The sequence below is a fragment of the Dipteris shenzhenensis genome, chromosome 15, assembly GCF_047967505.1.
Source record: "Dipteris shenzhenensis isolate YYH24624 ecotype China chromosome 15, Dip_SZ_1.0, whole genome shotgun sequence".
NCBI lineage: Eukaryota > Viridiplantae > Streptophyta > Polypodiopsida > Gleicheniales > Dipteridaceae > Dipteris > Dipteris shenzhenensis.
Window position 1 is genome coordinate 46,546,667 of NC_141610.1, and position 20,941 is coordinate 46,567,607.

The window sequence follows — 20,941 nt, forward strand, 5'->3', positions numbered from 1 at the left end:
GGAAGCCGAGGGTGCAGCTAACACTGTAGAGGAGTCGAGGGGAGCGGAGGGAGGGGGGGGATGGGGACTCCTCTGGAGCTGGGGCTGAGAGGGAGGAGAAGGAGACTGAGGAGGAAGAGACGGAGGCTGAGGCTGCGGGCCGGGTGAAGGGAGGGGAAACTGGGGAGGGGATTGGGACTGAGTGGAAAGGGGCGGGGGAGCGGGAGAGGGGGGGATCTGAGGCTGTGAAGGGCGGCCTGCCGTCGACGAAGAAGCTCTCCCAGGTCCCTGGGGCGGCTGCCTGTCAGGTCTCTGGGGTGCTGCTGCCAGAAGGGTAACCTCTGCCTCCTTGCCTTTATCCGAGATCTTCTTGTTCCTTCCTCTTTTCCTTCTAACCTCGGTCCAGCCACTCACTAACTCTGGACCGGGCTCCGCCTGCCTCGGCTCCTCCTGACGTGACTGTCCGGGGGGGGGGGGGGCGGGGGCGGAGGAGGCGGGGGCGGGGGGGGTCGAGATGAACTGGCGAAGCGTGGGCACGCAGCCGCCAAGTGCCCAAAGCCATGGCACCTCAGGCACTGACCTGGCTGTCCGGTGACTATCATGCTCTGGGTGATGCTGCCGGCATCTGTCACAATCTCGATCACTGCAGGGAGGGTCGCAGGGTCTGCCACAGCCACTCGGACACGGGGGGCTCCTGCCGTGGTCACCGCATCGGCGAAGGTGTCGTGCATAACCCATCCAAAATGGGAGCCCAAGTCCCTGACAATCGGCCGCAGCTCAGCAGCAAGCCCTGTAAAAACTAGTGTCACTGGGTGGCGAGGTATACGGAACCGAACATCAAAATCTGCTGCGCTGAATCCACGGTACCACGGGACTATCATGATAATCTTTCCATCCACCGATGTGGGGGAACCGGCAATCAGGTTGCTCGCAGCTTTCTCATTGGAGAGTTTGAGCCAGAAGATGCCCCTTCCCATAAGGGCCACCTCCTCAATATGGCCATCCTCTAGCAGGAGAATGGACTGGAGCCAGTCCCTGATGGCTGCTCTGGAGGGAGAGTGTCCAATGACTCTACCGTAAACAGAGGTACGGGCAAAGTCAGTGGCAACCTCCTGCACACGGGATGATTGTTGCTCTGTCAGGATAACGCGGTAGGCATCTGGAGAGGGAGGGTCCGACTGGGCCTCCGGATCCGGGCAGGGGGCCGCCATACCGCCAAGACTAACTGCAAGCTTCCGATGAAGAACAGACTGCCACCCCAAAAGGGGAGACGAAGCGGGAGGATGGCGCCTGGGTATGGAAGGGATGGTGGCGGAGGCGGAGGGTGGAGGCGGGGTGGGGAAGTGAAGCAGAGGGGCGGGCGAAGCGAGGTGGGTGAACGGGGGGGGGTCGGGCGAGGCGGGGTGAAGGGTACGGGGCAGGCGGGTGGCGCGGGAGGGCGGGGGGGGCGGGGGTGATGTGGCGGGGGCGGAGGGGTGAATCGGAGGGCGGGGGAGCGGAGTGGAGGCGGAAAAAAAAAAAAAAAGAAAAAAGAAAAAAAAAAAGGTGGAGCGGAAGGAAGCGGGGGGAGCGGAATGGAGGCGAGGGGGGGTGGAAGGCGGAGTGGCGGAGAGGCGGGTGAGGGCGCGGGGGACGGGGGGAGCGGGATGGAGGCGGGGAGCGAGGGGGTCGGGTGGAGTGAGCGAGGCGGGTGAGCGAGGGGCGGGTCGGGTGAGCGAGGGGGGCGGGTGAGCGAGGGCGGGCGGGGGGGCGAGGGCGGAGAGGCAGGGGGCGGGGGGTGGGAGGCGGCGAGCGAGGCGGAGGGGTGGGTGGCGGGTGAGCGAGGCGGCGGGTGAGGGGGATGGCGAGCGGAAGGCGAGGGTGGAGAGACAGGGGGCGGGGGGTGGTCGCGGCGGGGGGGGGGGGGGGCTAGGGAGTGGAGGTAGCTAACGATGGGGAGAGGGAAGCTCGCAGGAGTGACGCGACGAACGTTCCAATCCGATGTCTTCAAGCTTTTCTACTTTTTTGAATGGAAACATTGGCATGCAGCCAGGAATGCAAAGTGGAATGCATGGCATTATGGGAGCTCCTCTAGGCATGCTTGCTATGCGAAGCACTGGGGCTGGTATAGCAAACCCTGCTATGGGTAATGGCAATGTTGGTTAGGCTTAGGCTGTGTATGTGGGAATAGCATTGGCACAATCCTCATGCAGCAGAATGGACGGGTTGTTGCCTACGAGAGTAGAATGTTGCAAGATGCTGAAAGAAATTTGCAAGTATATGAGAAAGAGTTGCTGGCTGTGGCTCTTGCTCTCTCTGCATGGGAGCATTACTTGCTACGGGCTAATTTCATTGTGCAAATAGATCATCATACCTTGAGATATTTTCCTCACTCGGACTACGTTGTCTGAGAAGCATATCCATTGAGTCTTGAGTTGGATGCAAATGAAGGACTAGTATGCAGAGGATGGGGAGTCTGCAAGGCATTATGATCAGTTGTCTGATGGTCAGCAGCATTTGCATTATACTTTTAGAAACGGATTCCTTCATATGCATGGTCATCTCTGGTATTAATGGCAGTTTGGGCCTAGCGTGCAGGGCATCGATGTACTGATGCTCTATTGAAAGTAGTGGAGACTTTCTTTGGCCAACTTTGTGACAAGAGATGGATGCAATTGTAGGTATTTGCATCGTATGTTAGCAGATCAGTGATGTAGCTTACTATTTGAAGTTGCCAGATCTTTGAAGGATTCATAATGCTTGAAATGTGAATCTTCTCAAAGCTTCCCGGGAGATGTGCCAGATGATATGCCTTCTGTGTGTAGCCAGAGTGGGGGAACTTCACGATATCTTAGTTCTAAAGCAAGTATTGGCACATAAGGGAAGGAAAGGAAGAGGTAAAGTTTCTTTGATTTGTATGCAAAGTGGTTGGAAGGGAGTGATCTGGCAGATACACCTCAGCTGTTTCAGCTCTATCTAGATGCTTTTTAGCTTGAGCCAACTTCGGTTGGATTAATAGGGACAGTTGGGGGCATTCGTATTTCATTGTCAGAGGTGAAATTCTTGGATTTATAAAAGACGAACTACTACGAAAGCATTTGCCAAGGATGTTTTCATTAATCAGGAATGAAAGTTGGGGGCTCGAAGACGATCAGATACCGTCCTAGTCTCAACCATAAACGATGATGACTAGGGATTGGCGGATGTTACTTCGATGACTCCGCCAGCACCTTATGAGAAATCAAAGTTTTTTGGGTTCTGGGGGGTATAAGGTCGCAAGGCTGAAACTTAAAGGAATTGACGGAAGGGCACCACCAGGAGTGGAGCCTGCGGCTTAATTTGACTCGACATAGGGAAACTTACCAGGTCCAGACATAGTAAGGATTGACAGATTATCATCTTCTTTCGGAGTTTTAACTTTAAAGTGCACAAACCTCAAAACCTACAGGAGAAAGACTGTCATCGTCCGTACGAGAAAATTATAATTATTATTTAAAGCTGGTGTATGTGTGATATTCACGGCAAGATTGCAATGGTAAAACAGCTTTTCCCTCCACTTTCAATCTCCTCTTGTAAAGCATAATCGGACTCTGCAGGTTATGACAGAATATGTGTCACCCCTGCCCATCTTCCATTGTGATGATCCATCTTCCATTGTGATGATCCGATTGGAGAGAAGCCCCTCCTGTTGTATGGCTCCCTCCGCTAAGGCGAACACCTCATGCACAACAAGAGAGAAATGAAGCAAGTGACTTAGATTGGATCGCCTTCATGAGAGAAGAATAGGGCTAGGCACTACATAGAAACTCTGCGTGTACGACCACCTTTCCAAGTGTAGTGGGTTCACACATGTAAGGTCTCCACAAACTTGTTTGTGCCAAAAGTGCCATGCCTTTTGATGAAGAGAGCATCTTGCCACACAACTTGCATCTTAGCACCACCAGATGATCTCTTTTGAGGCCATGGATGATAGTAGTAAGCACACAAGACAAGGGGATAGGATATGAGCTGAAAGGAGGAAGCAAGAGGGGAGGTAAGAGAACAAAGGGGAGAAGGAGGGTAGAAGGGGGTGTTAGAAAAGTGACCTCTCACATATAGGGTATCCCACAGCGGACGACTGATAGATAGCCCAGGAATTACACGCGGAAGCGTTCACTATGGAATCAATGCTTCATCAAGTGTGTGTACTTCACAACATTGATGTACATGTGCAGACTAGCAAATAGACAATGCTCAAAGACAAATACAGAGGAAACACTTTATATTTTCGTCCGTCCACACACTGGACAAGATACAATACCAAAAGGTTCTCCTACTAAATGCCTAACACCTCTAGATCTCTGAGCCTATGTAGACTCTCTGTCCGTCCGTGATCTCTCCAGCTTACTACCTTGGTACAGCCTAGGTGGGCAGCCTCCTGTAGCTAGGTCTGCAGCTTCAAGGTCTCTTTCTCCTCCTGAACATAGACCCAACGGTAGCCCTGCTGCTGCTCCTTGATTGGCTGCTCAAGAAGATGCTGAAATGAGGCCCAAGGCCTCTCCTTTTATAGGGCTAAAGCCCTACCTAAAAACCCAACCAGGCAGGCTGGAAATGACCGACCGAACAGCTTCCCCTCTGCCTGCCTCGACCTGGTCTGCTCCATAAAACCGGCCCATTGGGCCCTCAAAACTGGACCAAAGGTCCTCACTTCTATGCAGGGGCCCAGCCCCCTTTGCTGGCCTGTGGGCCGACTTGGTTGGCTGGACCAACCAACCTGATTGGCTCAGCCCAACCAGCCCCTACGTAAGGGCAAGGAACCAGCCCCCCTTGCTCCTCTCTTTGCCTCTTCTGTCCTCCATGTAGTCCTGCTGGTCCTATATCTTTACAGGCCTGTTCCAGCCCTTAGATCCTGCTTCAGCCATCCACTGGTAGACACGTGGCAGCGCCATGCAGTTGCTGATGTCATCCGTCCTTTGTTTGTCCATGTCATCACTGCCAGGTCCTTGCTTTTCCTTGTGCTGCCCACATGGCAGCTCATGTGCTAGCAGCCCATGTGGCAGCCCCATGCTTTCCTTTCTCTCTCTTGTCCACCCCCCCGATGCACACCTTATTTGGGGGCTCGCAAGTGGGGAGGTGACCATTCATCTTCCAACCTGGGGGCCGGGGAGGGCAATGGGTTTGAGGGGGAGGAGAAAATATGGAGAGAGGGAGTCAAGGCTTTGTGGAGAGCAAAGAATAGACTTGTGACATCATTTGGAGACTCCCTTTCATCTGAAGATTCTTCTTCATGTGGATGTTCAGAAAGATATTTACATCTTTCCGATCGTAATGATGCGCTTAAGTGGTTTTAATAATATATGTCATTCTTGGAGCAAATATTGTATAGATATATATTGAATTGTGACTTGAACGACTTCTTGGTAGATTGTTGTTTCCTAAACATAACACACTTGATTAGTAGGATGCAAAACTTGTTTCTGCATGGTCCCCTAGCTTAAAGAAAAAACTAACAAAATCCCAAAAGACTTTAATGTTCTCAATGTCAGCACAGGCACTCACATTGCTCACCCCTTCAAGTTTTCTCTTTTCCAATATTCCTTTGCTCAACAAAAACATGCATGCAGTAAGGAACTCAAACAAACACACTCTATCATGGGTTCACTCCTACCTCTCTCTCACGTACGCCCATAGCATCATATTGATGGCAATAAGGAGCAAACACAAGAGAGCACTGAATACTCTATAATATTTCACAGCTTGTATTTACACTTTCAATAGAAGGAAGAAGGAGCTTCAGCTCAGCTCTCTGGTCGAAGCAGCTCTTGCGTAATTGTTCTCACTCTTTTGCTCCCAAAAAATGCCTCCAATAAAAATGACTGTCTTCCTGAATCCTGAATGAGTCTGAGGATTATGAATCAAGGAGCAGGAGATAAAGATGGCAATGGGCATCTCTTCCAAATGTCCCTTGAGAGTCCACCTTTTTTTAATCTCCAATCAATCTCCCTACTTTACAACATGGGCTGCTGCCACATATTCCTTACCTCTTCACATGCTTGCAAATACAACAAAGCACCCACGTGCTTGCAAATGAGCAACATATACTCCTGCATCAAATTCCCTTTGTTTTAAAATTTCCAAATTAATAATTAGAGATGGACAAATACGCATGCTAGCTAATTCGTTTCAAGCCAGCTTGTTCTTTTCTTCTTTGATCTTTTTCTACAAGAAATGATATTCATCCTTTAGCTTCTCTTCTCACATCCATGTGCCTTACCTCATGTCTTTTCCTTTCCACTTGATTAAGTACTTTGTATATATATTTCTCCTTTATCTTCAAAGTCTGCTCATCCAAAATGTACTATAGATCATCATCATCATCTCAAGCCCATTTTGATTACATTGGAGCCGATCATCTGCTCTGCATCTTCTTCATTTTTAACCATCTTGCCAATCTCTACTATGCTTATTCTCACCTGGTAGCCATACAAATCCGCAACATAAAATAGGATTGAGCCTGATGATAACTCAATCTTGTAGGCTTTAGTGCCAATCTTCTTCAACACTCTGTAAGGTCCAATCTTTGTCCTCTTCAGCTTCTTGTATTCGCTTTAGGCATTCTTTCCTTGTTGATATACACCCATTCAAGATCACTCTTCAAATCACTTATCACATCTTCTCTTCTTTGGATGTTTCTCATGTTTGAGGTTTTGTTACTGTAACTTCTATGTAGTTCCTTAAAGATTGTTCAAGTCTCCACCTTGAGCATCTAGCTCCGTCATTTACAGGAAACAAGTAGGTTCCATCTTCTTAGAGAGCTACTCAATGTGGCAGCCACTTTATTTGTGACCCCTTATAGTAGAGCTACAGAATTGGCTAAAGTGAAGGATGCTCGGACAGAATGAAAGTGGGTTGTTTATAGAGAGGGGAAGGCACTAATAAGAGACTTCAAATCTAGACCCAAAGGCTCTCAATCTTAAACCAATGTAAACGGGAGGTCGATTATCTTTACAGTAGATCATACCTATAATAATTTGAGATCCAATACGCACTCCCATGAGCTGCCTTGAGAACTCCCTTGACCCTCCGATTATTCAGATGTCGTGTTTACTCTTTTGGTTTGTATGTTGTCTCATAGGCCTGTGACTTTGAAGACATCAAGATCATCAAGATTTCCAAGATTTCACTCAAGAAAAGAATGTAAGTCACAATCTTGCTGCACATTTCTGCAACTAGCAATGATTTACAAAGGTTACCTTGCACAATGCCTACACAAGGGTGTGTAGAGGATATTTGGGAAAAATAAGCTTTGGAAACAGCTATGGCAGCCCTCTGAATAGGGACATACATAAGATGTGCTCATATGCCTCAGCAAGATATGCCTCATGTTGATAGAAAACATTGACAGTTTGGAGGCCACAAATGTGGCTCTATTGGCTAAGAAAGTCCACGTGGACAAGACACTAGCTGAGATCAAAAAACAAAGAAGGAAAGTACAAGAGAAATGAGGAAAGAAAAAGCCAAGAAAGAGGAATGGGAGAAGGAAAAAGCAGGATGGGAAACTGAGAAAACCAAACTCCAAGACAAGGTATATGTGTTGGGAATTGAATTACAGGAGATGAAAGACATGCAAATGACCTTGGAGGGGGGCTGAAAAGCCATGGAAGAGCTCAAAACAGAGAATACCCCAATGGCAGATGCCCCATGGAAGAGGCTTAACAGTGGGAGATACCCCAATGGCAGATGCCCAAGCTTTGTTCAATAAGGTGGGTGTCAACCTCACATATGAGGCAGCTTGGAGGGTAGGCAAGATGGAGATACCAACAAGGCCATTAGTGATGAAGATCCGGACCGCAACGGACAGAGCTACCCTCATGAGCATGAGGGCACCTTTTAAAGGGACTAGAAGATACTTGGATGATGATCTCACCCTCTTACAGAAAGAGCACAGACGGGAAGGCATGGTATGCCTGAAGGCAGCAAGAGAATAGGAAAAGGGCTGCCTATACAGATGATAAGGTGAGTATCCGGGAGAGGGTAGACAGGGAAGAGAAGATGGGGAGATGGACAGCACCTAACGTGTCAGGTGCATGGGATGAGTGCACAAATTGGATTGAAAGTGGCTATGTGGAATTGCAACGGAACCCTGTGGTCCAATACGGGGGGTTTCTCAGAGACATACACCGACAAAGATATGATTTTCTACACCGAAACACATGAGAGCCCAGAAAGAGGGCTGCCCAAAGTGATAGGATACACTTGGGAGTCAGCCTATAGGAGGGAGACGAGGAGAGACATTGGGGTATGGCTCTGGAGTATAGCTGTCCTTTTCAGATCATACGTAAGACATATCCAAAGTACGGAGAGAGGAACATGTACAACACATGTGGATACGAGTCCGGCTTCCAGATGCACAACCGATCTTCATTGCAGTGTGCTATTTCCCCCCAGATACATCGTCCTATGCACATGAGGTCACTAAAGAGGAACATGCTTGCTAGGAGCTAATTGGGGGATTGAGGGGTAGTTCATTATTATTTGAAGACTTTATAGGGAGGTAAGAACTAAGTCTATCTATTTAGTTTTTGCTTTTAATTGTGCTTTAAGCTGGAAAGGCATGAATCATTTGCTTATTGTAATACTTTCATTGATTAGTATGGTCTTGTGAAAGCACAATTTGTACTTACATATCTGTGAGACACGTGAATTAGCCACAATGAGTCAGCCAATGAATGCCCTCTTCTAGAAAATGCCGAGTTTATTTGAAAATTCAAGCTTAAGCTATGAAGCTGTGGGGTGTAGTTGAGGCAATCAGGAAAAGACCTAGAGAAAACTTTGGAAGTTATGATGAGAAGATCCCACAGGCTCACACTTGTAAATTTAAGCATAATAGATAACATAATTCCCATGGTTAGAAATCTCCAAAGCTTGGAAAGGGATTCAATCTATATATGAATGCGCTAGTATTCAAAAGGATTTAATTATAAAAAAATAGCTCAGCAGTAAGGAAGAAAAATGGATATTCCTCAAAAGCAAACAGATTGAGAGCTTTGAGGAGCTGAAACAGAACCCAAAATGTTCTTCCAATAATTGCATGGCAACAAACTTCAAGAGAGGAAAGCACAATGGGAAAGCATGGTACGGTTCATCAAAAGCCTCTACAAAAGAGATGGGAAATAAAAAATCAGCCACGAATATAGTGTCAAGGCAGCAAAGGGCATCATAACTGAGGAAGACATGGGCAAAGGCCTGAAAAAGCTAGTTAACGGGAAGGCTCCAGACACACAAGGGTTGGTAGTAGAAATGATAACATGGGGAGGAGAGAAGACAAAGAAAATGCTTACCATTTGTATGCTTGTGCTTTGTCCTCTTTCTTGGTTGAGTTTGCTATTTTCCAGCTCTGTTTGCATCCTTCCAGACTCTATTTGAGGGAGAGGACTGAAGGCTTGCTCCGAATCATCCTGGATCCCACACACCTGTAGCGTTTAAATCTTCTCAATGCAGTCTTCGAGAGGTTACTTCCCTAGATAAGGATGCTGAAGACATGGTTGTTGACCACACCACGGTATCAAACAACCATCCCTTTGTCGAGGGATCCCGAAAATATGCTTGAAAACACTATTGCTCTAATCAAGCCAGAGCTTTCAATCTCTTGTAAGCTATGCCCTTGTGCATGAGTCATCGTGAAAAGTGGTCCTGTGAAAACTGGCCCTAGGTACTGAAGTGTGGGACTGTACGATCTCCACTACGTCCCCACAGTAATTGAAATTCTATCGATGGAACACCGCACATACATGTTAAAAATCGTGACCTTGGTCTTACCAAGGCTGACTATCGAGTCTTTCACCATACGAAACACCCCTAGGGCCTCTTGATGTCTGTAAGCCTGCTACTAAGGATAATATGAGGATGATATCATGTGCCTATAACAATATATGTATCATCAGGTTGGCAAGCAATGATGCCTCACCTCCAAGGCTATCAATGAAGGGATCTCATCATCCAATGCTATAGTGAAGGGATCTCATCAATATAGAGCCAAAAAAATTATCGGTGAGAAAGGGCATCCCTGCTTCATTCCAATCGTGCTTCCGCTGGCAGGCCATCTAGGGCACGTACTCCCCCTATGACTAACTCATATAGACTCATCACCTGCAATCGCGCCTCCTCATTGATGGCCTATAGAGTGAAGATGTGGTCTCCAGTAGAGTGCTATCTATGGAACCCAGCCTATCCCCAAGCCCGTTGCCCCTATGCCTCTGTTAAGGTGTTGATCACTCTCTAGTATAGACCCGTATATCTTGGCCAGTGTGTGGCCAATCATGAGAGTGTAGTAGTTCCCATGGGGGGAGCCCTTGCTTTGTGTATCGGTACTATGGTTGTGGTACTCAAACCAAGTGGGAAAGCCGTGACACACAACATGATTGAATATTTGTGCTGGGTCACGGCCAAGACTTCCTGTCCATCTACGTAATACTCTATCCGTAACCCCAAAGGTATTGGACTCTCTTGTTCAGGAGTTAGCGTGATGCAGCCTACACATTCCATATGGTAAACAAGGTGGATGTGGTGGGCTTGGGCAAAGAATGCATATCATGTGGTGCTCGGGATGAGTGCCATAGAGTGATGTCGCATATGTGTCCCAAATTGCCGAGTTTGTGATGGGGATGGATGGATTTTCTTTTGATAAAAGTGCCCATGCAATGGTGGGGTCCTAGCTAGGGCACATGCTATGGCTCGAGTCGTGCATCGGAATGATATATGGCAGAAGCATCCTGAACCACTGAACGGAGTGAGCTCGCATATGTGTGCCAGACCTCTGGATCGATGATGGGAATATGCAGCATAGAATCCCCCACCCAATTGTAGGGTATCCCTCTTGAAATGATCAGATCACCTCCTCCATCCTGTGTGTGAGGAAGGCCCTCCTCTTACGATGCGTCAATTGTCGTGAAATCCATTGTGTCTCGTGTGTTGTTAGATGGCCCACGGCGGCACGCTCGCATGTAAGGTGAGATCTCATCTCTCTGCACTCATCACCATACTAGGGGTTCTTGGGCATCTTCCCAACTGGCACGTGTTGAGGAATGAGTCATCTAGCGGCAACATCCTGTACCACTGAAACAAGGGTGCTCGAAGCCCGAGTGAGGTCTGCATCATCTCCAAGTAGATCCAGGAGCTCATAGACTAAGTGGCTAATGTAGACAGGATCAAGAGCATGGTCAAAATGGATTTGGACACGGGTGGGTGGGGGGGGGCTCTCCCTGTGGTTGGCATGGTGGCCAAGATGCTAAACGCCAGGTACGAGTGATCAACGCCGAGCGGGCCGGGGGGGGGGGGGGGGGGGGGGGGGTACAATAAAATCATGTATCCATGGTACAAAGACCAAGGGACCGGAAACAAGTGAGCCTACCAGACAAGTGAGCCATTCTATATGATCAAGTCATGGACAGCCCCTAGCTTAAGTAGTGTCACCGATACCTTTTCACATGTGTTGCATCTGCTAAGTGTCACTCTCTCCCGAGCTCTGCTAGATCTAGTTCTAGCAGTACGAGGGAATCAGATGCAAAGTCTAGCAAGCCCACCTGTCTATCTCCCGTGCATGCATTGGAGTCACCAAGGAGGAGGATGTCTCCGTGCCTGGAGAACTCCGTAATGTCCGCATATATCGTCTGCTCTCAGTGTGAGAAAATGTTCTGGCTATCGTGAGCCCTCCTCTTGATGTGAGACAATACAAGCATGATCATTTACACAAGGGAAATGTTGAGGCAAATACTATAGTACAGGTGTATTGTTTACAAGCCCTCTACAAAGGTGCTTTGTGGATTACGAGGAATATAGACACCAAAAAAGAAAACCCACTCTAAGCTTGTTATGGACAACCTTCATTGATAATGATGCTACCCTTGAGCGATACTCCCAAATCTGGTACAAAAGTTTGTCTTGCAATAATTATTATTGCTCCTCGTCTTAAATCACTTTCTCCTTACCTCCAATATGGGGATGATTATTAACTTGCTTTCTATGCAGGCCCCTAGAGTATTACACTAGGTCGGGGTGGGTCAAGGAGGGGTAGTGGTAAGGGGTTGAATCACTTCAATCAAGGGCTTCTTGGTTCATTGGAAATTGGAAGAGTGTCCATTGTATATTTTGCAATGAAAAAAGAAGGCCTGTGGCAAGCAAGAAGGAATACAAAGGGCCTGGAATTGGGATTAGGATCCTTTACAGGAGAGCCTAAAGTAGTGTGCAAGGTAGAGCAGAGAGGATATGCAAAATTGGAATCAAGGAGGGAGATAAAAGGCCCAACAAGCTTAGCTCCACTGCTTTTGATGAAGTTACACCTCAAGATCACAGAAGCACACAAGAAGGGGGTGATACACAACAAAAAATCACGTAAGAAGAGGAAAAATCTCCAACGGAGACCACGCATGAGTAAAAAATCTCATGCGGCTCAATCTGGCAACCATTCAATCAACTTTCCATCAAATCACACAAAGCAGGGAAAGGGTCATGACTTTCATTCAAAAAGTTTGATAGAGATTAAAAGGGGCAATTAGAAGCTTACAAAACTAAGATTAATTACATGGCCAAAGTCAAGTCATAATTGCAATGAGGTTGTTGACTTCCCTGTATGAAAGTTCACGCTCGTCATTTCACATCTAGTGCCATTCTGGTGAGTTTAGGATAGCCAGAAGCCTGAGATTTTGAGATATTCCCATATGTATTTCATAGATCAAAGCTCTAGATTCTTATTGAATGATTTACAGCCATAAACAACTTACCCCACTCAAACCAGAAAAAATGCTCTTTAAAAGCGGAATGATCTTGCTGCTTTGCGTGACACTGTAGCCAAGGAAATACTTGGCCTGTGAGAGAGCAATGACAACAGCCGAAGCAGATGTAAAACCTGAAATCACTGTATGACTGATAAAACGAATCAACCATCCAAGCCTGCAATCAGCCCTTACACATGAGGATCTGATTTGTGATCTATATTTATCACAGATAAGCATTGATAAATAAGAAGCTTCCATAGAAACTGCAAAAACTACAGTGTCACCTTAAGATCCCCATCGCACACTCTGCGAGTCCGACCATCAACGCTAACAAAATTGCCAACTCTGAATAATATTCTTCTGCCTCATCTGTTTCAGTATCCCCCGTGTCAACAATCTTTGTAAGAACATTTGAAACCAGTAGAGAAACCAAAGCAACTGGTCCAACAGCCAGCTGCCTTGATGACCCAAAGATGGCATAAGCAAACACTGGGACAAATCCTGCATCTGTAGCAAAGAAGTAGTCCTCGTTCAACAAGTAAAAAACCCAAATTGTAGGCAAACCAAAGCAACTGGTCCAATATTGACAACACCCAAAGCAGCATAAGCAAATACCAGAACAAAGACAAGTTATAAGCAAAGGAATAATCCCATTTAACAAGTAGAAAAGCCAAAGTCCACACACTCTGACTTTGCTTTTCCATACTCTTGTCGTAGGCAAAATGAAAGGTTAAAGAAACAATATTAATGAAACTTGACTTACTTCCTCTTTTCTTGATTTGCCTACCACTTACTGTTGTACAATGAAAAGAAAACTGGGCAGGAGCAGTTTCTTGCCTGGCAGATTCCAAAGAACTCTTAACGAAACTCGTGGGGAGAAAGGGACCTTTTCTCCTTGGAAGACCTACGCGGATATTTTGTACGATGTCCCTAACCATCCCCAACAAGATGTCTTGGATATCCCTCACCCCACCAGTTCCACCCACTTCACTACCTCCTAATTGAAGGAGCCAATAAAGAAGCTTCAAAATGGAAAAAGACAAGTAGAATTCCTAACACATTTTAAAGATACTTGCACTGATCCTCGCCAAGTTATTTGATGACAGCTTGAACCATCAATACCATAGTCGATCATGATTCACAAAGCAAGAGACTCTATGGACACTAGCAACTATCAGACCATCTGATGGCAAAGGGGTAGAACATCAGGCAGGGTCAAACGGGGATTAGTCTACCTCAGCCCATATCTCAACTTTGGAGTTCTCATTTAGGAGGCCACAAATCGTAAGAAAGTTTACTGCAGTCTGAAGGTCGTGAGACAATCTTTTGTGATGTACTCTAGTGAGTTTTGGCAGGTAGAATTGGTCTAGGATTTGCTATAAGTGACTAGAATCTTTGGAGCTCTCGTTAATGAGATCCACAAAGCAGACCAAAGATCGACCAGTCAACATCTCAAACACATTTCAAAGACACAAGGGACTCCAAAGACAAAGACCGTAGCCCAACTCCATAACAATCTCCATGTTCGAGATATATTTTCAGGTTGTTTTCCAGTTTTCATTCCTCCACGGCACACATAGAGATGTGCTAGACACCCAGTACCCCTACATGGGGTATATGATTATGGCCTATTCCAGTCTCCAGACTTTTATCTCATACTCCATTTTGGTCTCTTGCAAATCTGAAGAAACCTTTCTCCCCCTCCCTACTTCCTCTATCCGCCTCTCCCAGCCCCCTCAGCCTACACCTCCCTGCTCCCTCAGCCAGCCCTTCCCCCACCACTCAATTGCTCCGTCCCATCCCTTGAGAATCACTGAGCATTGCTGCCCCCCTGCTCCAACACGTCCCCTGCACCTTGCTTCATATTATCCGCCCCCAACCCTTGCTAGGCACTTTTCAACCCACCTCCCTGCGCAGCACAGATCACTCCTCCCTGTCTCACACAGCCTCCTCCCCAACCCCCTTTTCGCAAAGCTCTCTCCCACATCAAAACCCTCCCACCCCTATGTAGCTCTGCCTAGACCTGTTCAGCAACAGCCCAACCGCCCCCTCCCTCTCCAGTCCTGCCCCCTTTCCATCCTCTACCTACCTTTGCTTTGCCGTTTTGCAGAAATGTAGGGCATAAAGGGCATCATGCCCTTCTCCCCAGTGTGAAGCTGGAAGAGAAACAGCAACAATGGCAGCAAACATAGGAAGAGTGTGAGAATGGGGGAGAGCATGGCAAAAGAGACTAAGTAGGCAGACAGACCAAAATTCAGCACACCAAACAACAAAAAGGATGGCATGACACATTCGACAATGTTAACAATCAACAGATGTGCAACAGACTACAGACTAATAGTGTCAATGCGCACCAGTTGCAGCCCTAGTAGTAGCTGAATCCTCCACATCAGCTACAGCCATAGCATCATCATCGGTAGCAGCCTCTTGAGCCCGAGGCATACTACCATAGTGCCCCTTTTTGCTCCCCCATAGTATTCTACCTTCATGTTGCCTCTCCCAGGGACCTTTTGGGGCAGCCAGGGGCTGTTTGGCGCATACAAACAGGTCAAAGGCATGCAAAAGATAGGTGCTTGGAGCTTATTCGAGTATTTATGGAGGGTTTTTGGGCCAATAAAAGGGCCCCCAGGCCTGGAGCCATTTTATTCTACCAAGCCTTCATTGTTGGCTGTCTAACAAGGCAGCAAGGAGGCTGAGGATCATTCAGTAGAGTTGCAGTACAACCAGTAGATCAACTACAGGGTGAAGAGCAGTATCCTGCACTTAAAGGCTGCAGTTCCAGAGCAACAAACACATCCAAGGTTCGTGAAGCACCCATCTATATGTGCTCATTTGGACGAGCAGCAGCAAGGAGTGTCCACGAAGCACCACTACACAGCCCACTGAAGCTCTAGGAGGGCACACAGGATGAGAGTGTTTTGAAGGTGCCATGAGGAGGTAGGAGAGCAATTCTAGAAGTAAGGCAGCACTCTGTTGCTAGATAGTGGCACACTATGTTTTTCCACTCATTGGGACAATATATATTATTGTTCCTACTCTCTCTCTTAAGCACAGTTCATCCTCTCTCTCACACACACAATTGGCAGATGCTATTGCTAGAATTCACGTTCTTAAAGGACCTGGTAAGCAGGAGGTAATTTACGAGGTTGTAAAGTCTTGCAAGGCTTCCCGACCTAATCCCCAGTTAGTCTCCACAGTTAAGGATTTGGTTCAAACTTAAATGCAGACAGCCAAGCAGGAGGTCATTGTGGAGTTTGGAGCAAAGGTAAACAAAGCTCATATTCAAGAAGAAATTACGGAACATGAAGCCATATGAGATAATGCATTAAAATTCAGAATTGGGGGGCTCCCAGATGGATGGTACAATGAGGAGGATTCGTTCAGTGATACCTTAGCACATATTACAGCAGCCATGCCTAAGATTGACTGGACAGCAGATGAAGACGACAAGCCTGATAACTCTAAGGATGATGATGAAGCTAGAGCAGTCCGTATTAGTCATCGTTAAGGTCCTGCTGTTATTACATTTAACTCACGATATTTAAGATTCAAGATCCTACGATAGTCACACAAGCTGAAAGGAACCAACCTATGGATAGCTGAGGAACTTACAAGATCTATCGGTACCACACCAGATCATTCTAGCAGAGTTCGGCGCCTCACCCCTACAGCTTGATGCGGCTTTTCAGGCTATCACCTACCTCCACAGAGTCAGGGATTTTGGCTCCTCCGCTGACAGTCGCCTCCGCCTACCTTGGTTAGCCCTATCCTCCTCTATGGCCTTATCCATTGATGAGGACCAGCGATGCTGGTATAGTGGTCTTTCCAGTTGGTTCACCCGACTGGGCCTCGACTTAGACCGGTTGCCTCCTTTTCAGTACAGCCTCGACGCTCCACCATCTCCTCTCTCCCCCACTGACCAGGAGGTCAACCGGCTCATTCGGGCGGATCTGCTCCAGCTCCACACCTGGCAGACATGGTTTCTTCACTCCGAGCTTCCTGTGAAGCTCGACTTCTACCGCCGACACTACCTCCAGATCTCACAGGAGGGCTTCATCACACCTCCGGGTTACACACAACTTCATCTACCACATGCGCTCCGAATCTCCCTCGGTCAGTTTAGGGTCTCGTCACACCGATTACAGATTGAGAGTGGACGCGCAGAGGGTATCCCACGAGAGGACCGCCTTTGCCCACTTTGCGACTTACAGGAGATCGAGTCGGAGGAGCATTTTGCTTTCAGATGTCCTATCTATTATGCCATTCGAGGCCGATACCACTGCCTCTTCCGCAACGGATTCGGCTCCCTCCCACACATGCTACAATTCCCGGATCAGCGGTGCCTAGCCGCTTTCTTACATGAGATGACCCGCCACCGAGATACTTCTCTCCGAGCACGGCGACACGAGCAGCACACAGCGTGAGGACACCCAGCGGCCTATCACTGACTTCTTTCAGTCACAGGATACCTCTTCTCAGTCTAGCCGACGACGCGGACGTGAGCGAGAGCCAGAGCCACGACAACTGCGTCAGCGGACAGACTCACACATCCAGGTCCATGACATCTCGTCTCTGCTCTCGGCCCGCCCCACTGGGGTTACCGTTGCCCTCATCCACAGGGCCACCCGCCGCCCCCGACGACCGAGCTCGACTAGGCCGCGTGACGTCAGAGGCCAATCATCTATCGCAGGGTTTTTTCCGACTTCCCATTTGACGGCCCCTCTATGATTGGTCTTTGACGATCACCACCTGCACATGTATACTGTATCTCCCCCCTCTGCCCCATTTTTTGGTGCCCCCCCCTTCTTCTTCTTTGTATCATCTGGAGGTAGACACATTTTTTTTGTATCAGGACTAGACACATAGTCCTTCATAACCTCTTTTTTGTAGAAACGGTTGGTTGGCCCGTTTTGAGACCACCACCGTTATGCTCATTGTATCAGTTATCTTTAGTCTCATAGACCTTCACGGTCTCCCGAAGACTTTGATAAACTTTCTTTCTTTCTTTGTTTCTCTCTCTAGAGCATAAGGGTGACCTTGAAAGGAAGCCGGATCTACCTAGACAATGACCTCACCCTCCTACAGCAGGAACACCGGAGGGAAGGTATGGTACACGTCATGGCAGCGAGAGAAGCAGGGAAATGGGCTGCGTACAGAGATGGTAGGATGATCATCCGAGAGAGAGGAGATCAGGACCGGGGGGAGAAGGAAGAAAAGGAAGAGAAAGAAGAGGGTGAATTATGACGGTGTCGGGCCAGAAGGACACAAAGTGGACTGAGAATTGCAGTGTGCAATTGCAATGGCACAATCTGGTCTGATCCAGGTGGTTTCTCGGAGGCATACACTAACAGAGACATGGTCTTCTACACTGAGACACATGAGAGCCCCGAGAGAGGACTACCCACCATGACAGGATATACATGGGAGTCATCTCATAGGAAGTAGACGAGTAGAGACACCGGTGTGCGGGGTTCGGCGGGAGTGGCTATCCTCTTTAGATCACACATGAGACCTCTCATATCAGTGGCACGGAGAGAGGAGCATGCACGACACATGTGGATACGAGTCCAGCTACCAGACGCACGACCGATTCTCATAGCAGTGTGCTATTTCCCTCCAGATACTTCATCCTATGCACGTGAGGTCACCACAAAGGGGCACAGTCCATACGAGTCGTCACTAAATTCTCCAGGTAGAGGGACATCCTTCTTCTTGGTGACTTCGATGCACGCACAGGGAATAGGCAGGTGGGCCTGCTAGACTTTGCATCAGATTCCCTTATAGTACCAGAACTAGAGCAGCTGAGCTCGGGATAGTGAGACACTCTGCAGATGCACCACATGTGAAAGAGTGAGGACGACATCTACTTGAGCTAGGGGCTGTTCATGATTTGATCATTTACAATGGTCTACAGAGATGGCCATCATCCGGTGGTCTCACTTGTTTCCCACATGGCGGAGGGACAAGCATAGTGGACTACCTATTGGGTCCCTTGGCCTTTACCTCACAAATATACGACTTTATTGTGCCCCCTCCCCCACTCGGTGCTGATCACTCGTACCTAGCCTTTTGTATCTCTACCAGCCACAGAGAGGGTCCCCCCCGCGCCTACTCGTGTACAGGTTCACTTTGATCATGCCCTGGATCCCATCTATGTGAGCAACTTGGCGAAGGGACTTCCAGCCCTACTACTTGGAGATGTTGTAGACCTCGCCCACGCCTTAGACACCCTTTCCACAGTAGTCATGGACGCAGCCATCAAGTCTTTCCCCACAACTCGATCTGCACGTGCCTCACTAGGGAAGATGCCACAGAATCCTTGGTATGATGATGAGTGCATAGAGATGAGAGCACTCCACTCTAGAGGGAGATCAGCAGCCACACAAAGGCACATGGGCAGCATGCTCTAGGGCAGGCAGGTTTCCGAAGACAGCATTCCACTCTAGACCACATCTTCACCTTGAGGGCTATCATTGAGGAGGCGAGGTCGAGACGCCAGAAAGTCTACGCTTGTTTTGTAGACTTTCGGAAGGCCTTCGACACTGTCTGGTGATCCCACATGATCAAGAGACTACAGGATATGCATATTCCAGAGGTTCTGATTTGGGGAGTGGTGAGCCTATACGAGTCCGTTAGAGGGAGAGTCCGTGTCCTAGGAGGCCTATCAAACTGGGTTGAGAGCACGATCGGAGTAAAGTAGGGATGCTCTCTCTCACCGACTCTCTTCGGGCTCTACATTGATGAGATTACATCTTTCATAGACCGCCTAGGAGGCGAGGAAGCACCACTAGCAAACTTGATACAAATTCTACTATACGCAAATGACATAGTCCTCCTGTCATCTTCGGCAGAGGGACTACAGAGACATCTAGATGCCTTGGAAGTGTTCTACAGAGAGAGAGACCTAATGGTTAACCTTGGGAAGACCAAGGTCATGATCTTCAACACCTCTTACGCAGTGCTTCACGCACATAGCTATACATATCAGAGTCAACCAGTGGAGATTGTGTAGTCCTACACATACTTGGGTGCAATTTTCACAAGGCCAATTTTCACGATGACACGACTCACACAAGGGCATGCTGCCTTGGCTGGACTAGAGCGATAGTGCTTCCAGGCGCACTTCCAGGATCCACCGACGAAGTGTTGGCTTTTCGACACTCTAGTGAGGCCGACCACCATGTGTGCGGCACCTTTTTGGGGATGTGATATTTCAGCAGTAGAATGGAAGAGATTCGAGCGGCTACAGGTGATTATGGGCTCCAGGGATGATTCGGAGTAAGCCCTCGGTCCCCCATCAGATAGTACAGGCAGAGTTTGCCATGACCCCTCTCCAGGTTGATGCCATTTTTCTGACAGTGACCTTCCTCCACAGAGTTTGGGACCTACCTCACGAGTGACTTCCGAGGCTGTCACTAGAGTCCTCTATATGACTATCTGAGAGTGGGGCAGGTACAACATGGTTTGCACGCGTCACCACATGGTTTGCCAGTCACGGCATTCAAATGGATCGGCTTCCCCCATTACAATATAGCATGGATGCACCGCCCGAGTTGATCCCACGAGATGAGATTAACCGCAGCATATGGTTAGATCTCCTCCAAGTCCGGTTGTCCTCTCTCACCTATACTGTTTGGAATCTGCGTTGACAAGTTAGAAGAACTCATACATAAATTTACAGCAGAAGAAGGGGTAAAAGGATCCACACTCGGGATACGGGCAATATTGTTGCTTCTATATGCAGATGATGTGGTTCTTTTTGCTTATGACTCTGATTCCATGCATCAACTACTACAGACACTTCAGGTCTTTTGCGATGAAAGTGGGCTGCAGCATGCAAGTTAATGTCACCAAAACCAAAATGATGGCAGTATGCACCACTCAACCTGAACACCTTCCTGTTATCAGCTTTGCAGGGCAGGCCATTGAATATGTCAACACCTTTAAATATTTAGGCATCGACATACCAGCCGACCACAAATGGTGGCAATGTGCACAAAGTGTGCACAAAGAAGGTTGGACACAGGTTGGGGAAAATACTATCAATTTGAAAAGGATTGCAAGCACACTGACACCCGGAACTAGAAGATCCGGAATATGTTGTTTGATACATATGTGGTCCAAATAGTGCTCTACGGAGTAGAAGTATGGGGAGGCAGCATCTCTCCATCTACATGGAATGAGATTGAAAAAATGCAGAAAGCATTCCTACGACGACATCTAGGAGCCAA

The 20,941-nt window shown here is 47.9% G+C and overlaps 1 protein-coding gene across 2 annotated transcripts in view; it reads right to left on the bottom strand.

Annotated features, from left to right (window-relative positions):
- The window catches only part of LOC147893901 (sulfate transporter 4.1, chloroplastic-like), a 253,154-nt gene that overhangs the window by 202,444 nt on the left and 29,769 nt on the right, over window positions 1-20,941 (bottom strand). For both annotated transcript variants that reach the window (XR_015542224.1, XM_087385809.1), the window contains exons 3-4: window positions 12,995-13,217; window positions 12,717-12,885 (exon numbers count right to left, since the gene is read on the bottom strand). Coding sequence is in view for 1 of the 2 variants with exons in the window: in XM_087385809.1 (XP_087241935.1) it covers window positions 12,717-12,885; window positions 12,995-13,217 (392 nt within the window). In the remaining variant the exon portion in view is untranslated. The remainder of the gene's footprint in view (window positions 1-12,716; window positions 12,886-12,994; window positions 13,218-20,941) is intronic.